This window comes from Anolis carolinensis, chromosome 4 (assembly GCF_035594765.1).
Source record: "Anolis carolinensis isolate JA03-04 chromosome 4, rAnoCar3.1.pri, whole genome shotgun sequence".
Taxonomy (NCBI): domain Eukaryota; kingdom Metazoa; phylum Chordata; class Lepidosauria; order Squamata; family Dactyloidae; genus Anolis; species Anolis carolinensis.
The window spans coordinates 196,110,724-196,124,605 of NC_085844.1; the positions used below are offsets into that span (position 1 = coordinate 196,110,724).

Here is a 13,882-nt window from a genome sequence, read left to right on the forward strand (position 1 = left end):
CTGAAACAGCCTGGAGCACTAAAGTGGATGGAGCACTTGCTTGCTGGTGTTGCCTAATAGCAAGCTGCTAAAACTGAGGTTCAAAGCAGAAAGGAGTAAAATCAAGCCAACAGCAGGCCAGTATACCTGAGGGATTGGATTTGAACTGACATTGATTCAATATGTTGGGTCAGTGTCAGTGTCTCTTGAATCTTGGCCTTCCATCTGTACTGTGTCCATCATAATCCTATTAGAAAGAAGCAGTCGTGTGATTGACCCATTCTAGCATACTTAAGAACCATGCTAAATCAGTCAGAAAGCCTATCTGGTCCAGCACACTGTTCACACAGTTGCCAACCAAGTTGCCCATGGAAAGCTCATCAGCGGGACATGATGGCCAGTGCACTTTTCATCTTATGATCTTAAGTAATGGATATTGCCACATAAGATACACTTCTGGCAAGACACATTGGGTTTATATAATGTGTGATTTATTGTTCATTTGTTGGGTTGTGGGATGAGAGGTTTTGTATTATGTACTTGTTGCGGTCTTATGTATGCCGCTTTGAGTCCCATTTGTGGGAGAAAAACAGGATAAAAGTAAATAATAAGTCGACAGTCTTGTGTCTTAGGTGCCCTTCAAGTCATCTCCAATTTATGGTGACTAAGGTAAACCTGTCACAGTGATTTCTTAGCCAGATTTGTTCAAAGGGGTTTACCATTCATTGCCTTCCTCTGAGGCTTCATGAGTGTGACTTGCAAAGGTAGGTTTCCATGATGGAGCAGGAATTCAAACCCTGGTCTCCCAGAATCCAATGCTCAAACTACTACATGAAAGTGCTGTAAATGAATTTATATAAGCCCTCTGAAAGCAGGAACCAGGAAAAGCTGTCTTCTATTCTGAAATAAATAGTAGGATTTCATCACAGCAGCCTTTTTCAACCTTTTTACCTTGGAGGAATACTTGCAATAATGTTCAGTTTTCAGGGAACCCCTGCATAAAAATTATTTTTATCTACAGTCATCTCTTGTGGAACTCCTACCGTATTTCCCCGAAAATAAGACATCACCTGAAAATAAGACCTAGTAGAGATTTTGGTGAATTGCCAAATATAAGACATCCCCCGAAAGTAAGACCTAGGAGGAGGGAGCTACCGCCACTGAGGAAGGCACGTGCGGCACGAAGGAGGAGGGAAATGTGCATGCCTTTACCTCCTTCTCCTTCTCCTTCCTCCGCGGTGGTGGCTCCCTCCTCCTCTGCCAAGGAAGGTGCATGTGGTGTGAAGGAGGAGGGAAAGGCATGCCCCTTTCTCTCTTTCTCCTTCGCGCCACACGGGTCTTCCTCAGCGGAGAAAGAGGGACAAAAAGAAGACATCCCCTGAAAATAAGGCCTAGCATGTCTTTGGGAGCAAAATTTAATGTAAGACACTGTCTTATTTTCAGGGAAATAAGGCAGCAACTTCTTATGGATTCCAGGGAACCCTGATTGAGAAACTATTTGACCTTTTTACACCACATTTCCACTTCCAATGAAGGTAGGAATGAATCTGCTAGTTTTAAAAAATCCTTTATTGCATTATAAAACATCAAGGGTTTTCAGAACAATCAGATTTCAAGTGATAATGAATAATATGGACAAACGTTCTTTAAAGCTCTAAAATATAGATACAGATATAGGTGGAACTATAAAAATAATTTCCCCTCAATTCCAAGCTTCTGTGAAGTTTTTAGGATACTGACTTCCCATTTATCAGATCTGCTGATAGCACTTCCGTTATGACTAAACAGACTTAAGCGCAACGAGGGGAAAGAGAAATGGCAAAGAAGCACCTTTTTCTCATTAGCAAACGTGGTCTCCAGTGGTGTTCAAGGTAGCATCAGTCCATATTCTTTTCCAGCTGGAGCATTCAAAATGGACGGTTATTTCCATCACTACTGTTCACTCATACCTGATAATTCTCAAAAGTGATTTCTTATAAAAGCAGCATTTAGAAACAAACAAACCCTTTTTTTCCTGAACAAGAATACAACTATCGACTCCAGTGCAGTCTGCCGCTCATCATATTGTAAACTCTTTTGGGGAAAGAGGTAAATCTTTAACCCCATTATAAAAGCAGGCAATCCAATAGCTTTGATTTCCTATTACTTCTCCATCCATCCTTTGCATGTAGCTCTCCTGCCTCTTTTCTCTCTCTCTCTCTCTCTTTTTGGCAGTGAAGACAAAGGGGGGATTTCTACATACAAGTTATAGCAGCACTTTTTGGGTGTACTCTGAATGTGGATTGACTTCAACACTGACTAATCTCTCAAACTAAGCAACCCAGAGGTATGAAGGAGAACAAGGAAGAACATTAAGGCACTAGTTTTGGACATCAATAAGAGATAGACCAAGATAACAAATACTATCAAGCCCCTTCCCCCACTCTGCAGTTTTATAATACTTAGTCCACACAATAAATAAAGTTGCTCAGGGGTTCTGGGGAGTAAGAAAAGGCAATTGGGTGCAAGGACAATTTATCGATTCAGCCTACTGTGATGACAGGAATTCTCCCCCTGTCTCCAAACTTTTACTATGGCAAGCAGCACTTTACAAGCACCTATACAAAGCTAGCCAAAAACCCACTCATTTCCACTGAAAGGCCAAAGGACTTGTGCTACTATTAACCTTCGAGCCTACTACTACTAACCTTCAAAGGATAACTAAGACTTCTTTTTTAGTATTGAGCAAAACTGGAAAAGGAAGCCATCGCTTCACTTGGTCTCTCACCAGTTGCCCATTCATGGCAGCAAGAGAAAAGCAATTTCAGCCAAGGAGGTCTCAGGCGAATGCTTAAAATGTCTTCACAGAAGGTGAAGGCGAGTCGTTTAGATAACAAAAGTGCGTCACATCTCCTGACACGCATGCAGCAGGCACGCAGAAACAGTTAAGACATTATAGTCATCAATAGCGCCCTACCAATGAAACAAACCCAAACTGAAGAATGTTTGGAACAAAGACTTAGAACTTGCCTTTCCAAGCCTAACAATGTTCCAATCATTCCAAAGAAAATCGGGTTTGCAAGACAGAAACTGTCCTATTGCAAAATACCTTTTCCTGTCTGAGCCCCACCCAGTTCCTCTAAGACCCAATTTCATCATGGCCTTGTTACAATGTCGATGTTCACTGGGGAAATCTTCTCGAACTTCCTTTGTTCTTCGGTGATAAATGCAGACGGGCAGAATGTTTTGGGAGTCTTCTCCTTCCTTTTCTGTGCCAGGTTCTACTTGCTGGGATCTGGGTGGTCACAGGGAAGGCTTGGTCACAGGTTGATGTCGGTGACATCCGTAGGAGTGCCGGTGGGGGTGACCTCCTGGCTGTTGGGGTAAGCGGCGTTCTTGGATGAGCTGTATTCCTGCTGTGGCTGCGAGGTCTGCTTCAGGTTCTCGGCCAAGGCAGCTTCAATCTGCTCCTGACAAGCTTTCAGACAGTCCTGGGAAAGGGATAAGATCATCAAAGGATGGGTGGGGGGTTCATTTCCACTTATTTTTCATCTGAGGCATGAGACTATTTTCAACACATTAACTGAGCAAACAGCAACAGAAGTTGGAAAATGTCTATGCAGCTTGACATCACTTTAACGTCCATGACACTATGCTCTGTAATCATGGGAGTTGTAGTTTTACAAGGTCTTGACCCTTCTCTGCCACAGTGCTGGGTTCTCACCAAACTGCAAATCCCAGGACCCCATAGCATTGAGCCATGACAGTTAAAGTGCTGTTAAACTGCATTAAGTCTGCATAGTGTAGATGCATCTTATGTTGGCTTATAGCTCCCAGAACCTTCAACCAAATGCTTCTAGCGGGAAAATTCTGGGAGTGATATAGTCCAGAAAAGTAATACTTCCAAGCTTTGAAAATTGTAATGTTTGTGCTGCTACACAAATGGAGGTAGAGTAACTACGGTATGCGGCGTTTTCTCTTCTCTTAAGGTGTGATAATGATTCACAAAGCTGATATTTGGCACTAATAATAATAATTAGTATAGTAATAATAATAATAAACTTTATTTCTATCCTGCCCCCTCTCCAACCAGGACTCATGGTGGCTTACAAGAAGTAAAAACACAGTGCAAAGCACAAATTACAAAATTACATGATACATAAACAATATATCAAAAACTTCATAAAAATAAATGACAAATACAAAAAGGCAAATATAAAAAAATCTGAGCACATATGATATTTGCACATGCTCTGCATCCATTGCTGGCAATGCTGCCTCCATAGTGGGTTTGGAGCATGTGCAAGGAACCGGCATGTGGGTTACATCACCAAGCCTAAACACAGCTGAAAAGAGGCTCCAGACAGGGCAAACTCTCCAGTCACTTCCATATAAAGTGAGCTCTAACATACAAAAAGTTTTAAAATGTTCAAAAAGGGGCAGGAGAATGATTGCATAAATGCCTCTAAACCAATCTAAAAAAACAATTTAGCAACTTGGGCTCAGTAAAAATGCATGTCTAGCAACTGAGAGAAGTACTTTGTTTTCTATTTTGATTATTAAGTAAGTGACGAAAACTGGGGGAGAGGAGAAGAGAGTGGAAGTAACATAATAAACCTAAATTACATTGTTGCAATTACTGGGGACGGGGGCAGGTATTTATTGCATTCTCTTAGATTTGAAGTGGTTTACAGGTTCTGTCCCTCTCAAAATAGGAAGGATATGGAAGTGTTGCTTTTTTAATGTATAATAATAATAATAATAATAATAATAATAATAATAATAATAATAATAATAATGTGACATTAGAAAATAGAGAAGCATGCTTTTCAGTATCTGAAATCTCATACATTTTATGTTTCTAAGGTAAAAAATGTGGTAAAAAATTTGCTGAAATAGTCATTTTTTCTCCGGGGGGGGGGGGGGGGGAGGCACATTTTGAATGACTTTAAAATTTCTGGGAATGTTACATCCCTACCCATAACATGTGGGAGGGATTGGTTGCTGTGACAGTTCTGCAATTGACATTAGAACTGTAAAGCTACCTGTATAAACTAAGTTATAGAGCTGGCTTGTTAATAGAGTGGTTGGTGTTCTGTCTCTAGAATCTGATACAAGCTTCTAACACTGCATCTGCTTGCACTTCACTGTACTGTGATATAGTTACGGTTCAAATAATGTCAGAATACAATTTTTAAAAATTAAGGTAGTCTGTCTGAGTAGGTACCTGATGACAGGGGCTTTAATGTAGTGTTAATGAATTTTAATTATAGCCAGCCTCTCTTGCCCTTTACCAGAGCCTTGGTTGGCGGAGGGAGACTGATCTTCTGGACAGGGGCACAGGCAGCAAACCAAACATTTAAAGGGCTGTTAACCCTTCCCTATACCAGCGATTCTCAACCTGTGGGTCCCCATGTGTTTTGGCCTACAACTCCCAGAAATCCCAGCCAGTTTACCAACTGTTAGGATTTCTGGGAGTTGAAGGCCAAAACATCTGGGGGGCCACAGGTTGAGAACCACTGCCCTATACTATCCAAAACTTTTAAAATGTACCCATTCCAACATACATTCAAATTCAACTTAAGAACAACCCTACAGAATATATCTTGTATGTAACTTGGGAGCTGCCTGCATATTAAGTCTGTCTGCTTGCATATTCTAACTCACTGGCCAAGCTAGATGGAGTTTCTGGGATTTGAATTCCAAAACACCCAGAGGACCAAAGGCTGGGAAACCCTGATAATAGACGTGACTTATAGCAGGTTCTGTTACCTTGCAATTATGTCTCTAATGTTTGGTGAAGCTGCTGAAAAGAGTGCAATGGAAGAAATGTTTTGAGAGGTAGAGAAAAATTGGAATTCAGCAATTACATAACAATTAATCACTAAACTAGTTTTTGTTGTATTTTTAGCATTATATTCCACTAACACAAAGGTGGGCAACTGCTGGGGGGGGGGAGACCTGGCATCACACTGAACTCTCATCTTGTTTTATTCAAAATGATCTTTTGAAATGGACTCAAAATAAGGTTGGGGAATTTGTCTATTATCTGGGCATCCTTCAATTGTTTTTAGGACCAGAAAATGACTTTATTTAACAAAGCACCAAACCAGAACTCAAATCTCAAGTTTACTTGTTAAATAAGCAGTGACTATTCCTGCCAGGCATTGTTTTTTGGTATATTAAGAACTCAAAGGTCTATTTTTTCATGTTCTCTACACAAGATATGTAACAAAATTCTCAAACTCATGCTACCTTCACTGCAGAGCACATGACAACTCACCAGTCCTCACCACAGCAGTTCATCCTTTAATGCCAGCTAGATTCTAAAACTCGGATGAGGACTTTCTGGTCTTCCAGACTATGGCTCCCATGATCCCTAATGGGAAATGTAGTCCAACTTCATCTAGAACCCATAGGAGACCACTATGTTTTGAATGTCAAATCCTGGGCTGTTCCTATATAGAAGCAACACTGAAACATTCAGGATGTGACACAGCCAGTATCCTTACATCCCCTTCTGTTTCTTATGAGGCAATATCCAATCTTGCTGTCTATGGCAGGAAGAGGTAAGGGACTGTGGCAGTACAAAAAGATAGAAGACCACATCTGGTTTGCAAGGGAGAAGCAGCTACCACAAGCTTTCCTGTGTCTTGCTCCACTTGGAGGGGAGCTAGTGCCACAAACATATATTCCGTTTCCCACTCTTCCAATGAGACAATGTACAAAATACTGTAGTGCTATAAAGTGTTTAGTAATTAGAGTTCTCTTTCCTCCCACCTCCCATTTTGCAAATATTTGAACCTGGTAGATTCCTCACAGCCAAGTTCTTCATAAAACAGCACTGCCAAGGTAATGATCTTAATGCAAGGGAAAATCTTGACCTTCAAGTTAGGAAGGAGTTGCATGCAGCAATGACTGGTTTCAGGAAGATGTGGAAACCCCTGAAGTTCTGCAGTGAGCCACAGCGGTGAGACCCAACAGATGCCGTAACCTGTTGCACACCCTTTCTCTAAAGGCCAAGCATCAATTTCTTGTCCCAGCTTATCGTGAAGTGACATTTCATGTTGCAGAGTTTCACATGGACCCTCAACAGACTCCTTAAGGCTGGCTCTGTTTGCAGAGATCCTGTCGTACGAGTATGCACAATCTTACGAAGAATCCACATGTCGTTCTTAGAAATGACAAAGGATGTGGCAAGTAAAAATAGTAACACCCAACACCCTTTCCCCAAGACAGTTCCAGTAACTGTAGACTCTAAAGCCTCCTCTCTATAGCAATAGGGTCCACTGAAGGCCATTCTATTATTTGGGTCCAGCTTCTAAGTATATAGGAAGAGAAGCAAAAGCTACAAAGAAAAGAGGATTTGCATCTAAGAAATTAGATGCATTATAATTAGGGCTCTCCATAGGGATTGAAATACTGTGTGTAAAGAGAGAGAGTAAAAAAAATGAACTCCCCAACTCCACTCTGTGCATTCCCAAGTGTTCAGAAAGCAAAGGAAGGACCCCACCTGGGTGGGTGAACACATACTTGGCTCAACAGGTGGAGCTGCAGATCCAGCATCTCCAGATGGATCTTGAAACGATTAGCACCTGGGATACTGTAAGCTACATTTTTTGGTTGACAACAAGAATTGATCCAGCCAGTGGTCATAATTGGAGAATTCTCAGTTATTTTTAAAAAGTAACTTTCTTAAAGCCCCAGAGAGCTGATGACTCTCATTGTGTAAATGCTGAGCTATATAAACTTATCTCATGAGCTTACAATATTCCCACAACTATTTAAAATATCTACAGTGAACAAGTGCCACGTATACTCAAAGATAGCATTGCCTCTGGCAATCACATGTTTTTGGCAACTTTGCCTTCTAGGATCCTGAGCTTCTGGAAGTGTCAGGCAAGCTGCACACAAGATAGATTTACAGCTAAGGACACGGGCAACTCAATAAGTAACATGGATGCCTATCCAATGCAGCATCCATAGCCATTCAAATAAAAATATTTAGCCTTGCTAGAAAATGCACACCAAAGAAACTCATACAAGTAACATGCTAACACTAAACAAAGGAATATGGATGTGGTAAATACAAAGAAAGTATGGTTCACAAAAATGGTTATGTACTCACTACAAGAAAATGATCATATGCACTGAAGGAAACTGTCCACAGCTCTTTTGTCATCCCACAATGATGTTATCCACATACTCACTTAAAGAAACACAGACCATATTCTCTGGACTCCCAAATAAAATGTGGCAGACAAGAAAGGTCAATAAAACTGAAGATACAATCAGGTGCAAACTAACAATCTTCTTGGGACCTACACAATAACCAACAAGCCAAAGGTAACCAGGACAAAAAGCAATCCTTTGATAATACTCAAACCTCTTGTCAGATTTCACGTTCATTGTTTAACAAGCTTGATAACATTAACCTGTCAAAACAACATGTCCATAGGTGAGGATATACATAGGATACCCTCCTGAAGTTTGGACTTTGATGTCTCAAGCAAGTCATCAGCTTTCTAATCCATCCCTCAAAATTAGAATATGGAATAATACTCTGAAGAAAGAACACATTCTTTCACTGAGCAGGAGCCACTACTCAGTGCAAAAGAATAACAAGGTGTTTCCTAACAACATACTTTTGCAGGAAGCATTATAACTTCTCTAGTGCTAAAGTGTAAGAGTGCTCTAACATTAGAGTTCAATAGCACATCCCTATCATTCTTCCAAGACAATACTGTTAAGATTTATAAAGAAGTTGTGTGAGATGCATTGCTTGAATTCTGAGGAAAGAAAGGACATTAGGAATGAAAACGAGATTATATCCTCCGGAAAGAGGCTAGAACGGCCCCCTCACTACTGTCATTTCGAAAGCAAGTAAAAACCTTCCTTTGGAAGCAGGCCTTCCCTGAAGACCAGTAGACTGACTGTCATTGTAATGTGCAATATGTGAACTATATAGCGGATCTTCGGCAACTGGTTCATTTCATGGCATAAAGGAATAGGACATTAAAGGTAAAGGTTTCCCCCGGACATTAAGTCTAGTCGTGTCCGACTCCGGGGGTTGGTGCTCATCTCCATTTCTATTGATCTACTCACATTTGCGTGTTTTTGAACTGCTAGGTTGGCAGAAGCTGGAGCTAACAGCAGGAGCTCACTCTGCTCCCAGGATTCGAACCACCGACCTTTCGGTCAGCAGGTTCAGCAGCTAAGTGGTTTAACCCGCTGTGCCACCGGGGGCATTACATGGGTTTTAACTGGTAAGTTTTTAATGTTATGTTACTGTGCTAGTTTTATGCTTGTTGTCATGGGCAATTGGAGTTTATAATGTTTCAATGTCTTAAATTGTTAATTTCTTATTCATTGGGGTTCATGTTCATATTTTTGTTTGTAATTGTCTTGATTATACATACTGTATGCCGCTTTGAGTCCCACTATGGGAGAAAAGTGGGATAGAAATAAATAAATGAATTTTATTATTATTATTGTATGACACAGCAAACAAGATAGATATGCTGGATTTCGTTTCACAAAATCACAAGTTGAACACTTCCCAAGTGTCTAGGACTATGTGATGTATTTTCGGATGATGCGCGCAGATCCCAGTAGGGTGGCCTTTTGCAGTTAATATTTATTATTATTATTATTATTATTATTATTATTATTATTATTATTATTATTATACTACGAGGGGCAAACTGCAATTAGTAGTGACAGAAACCCCTTTTTCATTGAATGGGGAAGAAACACTGCTTTCCCCTCATTCCCCCTGAAAAGATAAACAGCTTTTCAACCTTGCAGGGGACCAACACAAGTGAGAATAAACAATCCAAGTCACTGCTTGAAGCCCTTCCTTGCTGACTCTTTAGCAGATGCCTATTAAACATGGCAGAAGGCATGGCACGAGACCTCATGAAGAAGATGTTAGCTTTTCCTTCAAATGTCAGTTCAGGAGACAAAATATTCAAATATAAACACAAAGTGGAAAAGAAGCCAAAAGGAACTGGGCAGCAGTAAAGACCCCAACTGATAAAAGTAAGTCCTTCCAACTTCGGACTGACTGAACTTTCCTAATAGCATCAGGCCTTGGTGACTTCAGTGCATCTAATCTTCTCTTTCAAAGTTTTCGCTCTTTTATAATCCTCTCTCCACCTCCCACCTGTTCTGCAGTGCCTTCAATCAGCAATGCTCATGGGCTCAGCATTCGGCTTTGGACTCATACATCGGAGCAGCTTGCAAGCAGCTGGCTATGGGGCAAAAAGCCAACCAAAGTCACAGAGACAGCTTTCTGATTTATAATAGCCAAACAGGGATCTGCAAGACAGGTACAATTCTACAGCCTTGCAGTTTTCACCAGGTAGCAGAGTAATTGTTTCCCTTAAAACATCAGCTTTTCCCTTTGCTGATGCCAAGGGAAAGCTCTGGAACGGCACTTGAAGTGAACATCTCCGGACTCCATAGTTGACCCTGGCAGGAATCTGACATCAGTCCACATGACCAGATGCTAAGCTGGTTCCAGCCTTCTTTCATTGGCCAAGGCAATCTCTAACACCTGTCCAATCAGTGCTGGGATGCTTTTCAAAGGCTTACTGTGTATAAAAGGACAAAAAAGAGCAACTGATGTGAGACATCATGCAAGAAATCAGCGGAGGCGCCATCTGCAGTGTGCGGCAATCATCCATTCACCAGCAGGCCAGGAAGCTGGCAGGGCGAACTGGGAAAATGCAGTTGGACTCTGGAAAGACAGCCAGATTCATGGCAACCCCCGCCGACAAGGGAAGAGTTGCAGCCACTCACTGGCCTGGCTTTGTATCAAAATGGGAGCACTGGCTTGGGAATCAGGATAGAAGCAAAGGACGGAGCGGAAGGCTGCCAGCCAGGAGGCTCAGCTAGTAGAGGGCTCAGTATTTTCCTGTGCCTGCCATGCAGCCTTTGCACCAAGCAGGCAAAGAAAGCCAAGGACATCCTCCGCTTCCGGAGGCCACAACACTTCCGCACTGGACTGGAATTTAAAGAAGCCTCTGCTACTCTCAACTGTGTGGATATATGCACTGAAGAAAACAAATGGTTGCATGCTACATCAAGTGATTACTCTGAAAGGTGTTGTGGTTTTTTTGTAATGCCACCAGCACCTTTCTTTCAAGTCCAAATTTCAAGAGTCACACGCATGCTTCTGAATGCTACAAAAAATCCCCTCAGTTTTACTATTCAATCTGGAACTTTTCATGGTCCATCTGAACTTCTTTTAGGAGAGCTTTTTTTTTTTGGACTAAAGGGTTGGGTGACAAGGACAGGGACCAATTTAGACTACTGACCTATTCATAAACATACCCCTGCCTTTTTAGAAAAGCAGAAGTGCTGTCATGCTACCTCTTCCTTTTCCTTTCAGCCCTTTGGGAGTGGTAAGGTTCTCTGAGAAGTGGAAAAAGCTATGCTAAGTTTTGGGTGAGCTTTGGGCCATTCTTATCCATTTCTGAGTGACAAATCAATTAGATTTTTAATTTGGGAACAAGAGCTCCAGAGAACTATGAGTTAACAAAAATGGAGCTGAGAACATTTTCTTCACCTTTGTTCTAGACCTTCTAGAGCAGTGGGGAGGGGAGCTGTGTTAGAACCCCTTTGAAAAATGTTCAGCACTATTACTAGGGAGCTAAAGAAAACAGCAAGGTCTGTGGGTTGCCAAGAAAAGAAGGTTTACTGAATAGCAGTAGGATACTGCTATTGATTACAGGAAAAGAGGTTCCACCTGAACATTAGGAAAAACTTCCTGACTGTACGAGCTGTTCAACAGTGGAACTCTTTGCCTCGGAGTATGGTGGAAGCCCCTTTCTTGGAAACTTTTAAACAGAGTCTGGATGACTATCTGTCAGAGATACTTTGATGGTGCTTTTCCTGCATGGCAGGGGGTTGGACTAGATGTCCCGTGTCGTCTCTTCCAACTCTAGGATTCTATGACTAATTTGTTACAGAATCATAAAGTTGGAAGGGACCATAAGGATCATTCAGTCCAATCCCCTGCCATGGAGGAGTACACAAAGCACTCCTGACATATGACCATCCAGCTTGTTTAAAAACTTCCAGAGAAGGAGATGGTGTATTCCTCTGTTAAACAGCCCTTACTGTCAGGAAATCCTCCCTAAGGCTTAGATGGAACGTATTTCCCTGTTGTCTGAATCCACTGCTCAGTGCCCTGGTCTCCAGAGCAACAGAAACCAAGCATGCTCCATCGTCAATACATCCGTTCAAATATTTAAACATGGCTTTCAGATCTTCTACTGTTTTTACCATCTACTGCCCTCGTCTGGACACACTCCAGTTTGTCAATATGGTTCTTCAACTGTGATCTTATATTTCTATCAGATAACAACATCAGCTATTCAAATAGATAAGAAAATTAAATTGAGGGATCCCCATGTCTGAAATTCACAACACACAAAAAAAGCATTTTTGCAAACTTATGGGTTCAATGGGGATGGGTTCAGTTAGGTGAAACCTAACTGAACCCATCTCCATTGGTCAATTTGCCATCCCACTGGCATCTGGATGCACAGGATTAATACAAAATGATATATGAACACACCAGGTTAAAAATGAAATACCCTTTCTTAAGCATAATTCTCAGAATGAAGGATTTTAATTCACAGCCTCTTAAGCCTGCAATCCTGAATATACTCTATTACAAAGTGGGCTCCAACTAAACTCAAAGAGACTCACTTCTGAATAAACATGCGCAAGACTACCTTGTAAATTGCTGACATGAACCATGTCAAGAAGTTGATTTATTTACTTACTTTGTCAACCTTCTTCCTTGACCTTAAACATGTCTAGTTCAATCCTCAGTTTCTTTCTCCTCTGTTACAATGGTTTTAAACAGTCTTACAATAAGGCACTTAGATACATGCCTGACTTTGCACAACAAATAGCTTGGATTTTAAAGAGATGACAACTTTCAATCCTAAAACCGGAACTCTTTTGATCACTTTTATCTAGAACCACCAATCAGAATTCTGCTCTGATATATATCCCAATGCTATGCAGCCTTCTTTAATCTGATACTACATAATTAGTGAAGTTTTTGGACTGCAACTCCCATTACACCCAGCTAATAGTGTGGGATGAAAGAAGCTGCAATCTAAACACATTTGGAGGAAGAATGAAATACCATTGCAGGGTTGTCATTTTTGTTAGCTGTCTAGGTTTTCTAATGGAAAGTAATCACCATTGTAAAAAACAATTATTGCCATGTTGAGTCATCAGCCTTCTTCAGATACCTCAGCTTTGTTAGCATAAATATGGTTGTCCCATGTTTTTAAAATGCAGGTGAATGACTGGGGTTCTTCCACAGGTATTTGGACTTCAATTTCCAACATGCTCAGATATTGACTAAGTTGCCCACCTTGCTCCAAAAACAACATTATCAAGTAAGCAACCAAACTACAATTTGTTTGCCCAAAGACTTTTGCAGAAGGGTGCAAAATGATTCTTGTTGCCATCAGAACATCTGGCCTCTTTATAAGTAAGAATAACATCCTTTCTGTACTGAATGTGACCATTTAACTGTCAATGGCTATCCTGCAATCAGGCAGCAAAATGAAAGCAGCGCCTTAGTTTCCCCCTTCACTCTTCTGCAATCTCCAACTGCATACTCACCACCTCTGTGCCAGTAATGCTAGCAAGCAACTCCATAAGCACCTCGCCAGAAAAATCATTGGATGAGGTAGAGAGGCCGTGGACTGCCGCTCCAATGCTACCTGTAGCAATCATGGAAGGTGGGTACATTGCAAATGTGTAATCTACAAATTCCAAAGAGAGAGAAAGCACGTCAGAAGAAGGGAAGACAAACAAATCTACCTACTTGCTATTACATGTAGTACAATATTCCATTGAAACCAGAAAAGGGGGGAGGGGGGACTGAAGG

The 13,882-nt window shown here is 41.2% G+C and overlaps 1 protein-coding gene across 3 annotated transcripts in view; it reads right to left on the reverse strand.

Annotated features, from left to right (window-relative positions):
• Nucleotides 1-1,530: 1,530 nt before the first annotated feature.
• ccnd3 (cyclin D3) overlaps nt 1,531-13,882 on the reverse strand; it is a 107,206-nt gene continuing 94,854 nt past the window's right edge. For all 3 annotated transcript variants that reach the window (XM_062978498.1, XM_003220325.4, XM_062978499.1), the window contains 2 exons: nt 13,615-13,757; nt 1,531-3,449 (listed from right to left, as the gene is read on the reverse strand). In XM_062978498.1, the coding sequence (XP_062834568.1) occupies nt 3,279-3,449; nt 13,615-13,757 (314 nt within the window). In that variant the 3' untranslated portion in view covers nt 1,531-3,278. The remainder of the gene's footprint in view (nt 3,450-13,614; nt 13,758-13,882) is intronic.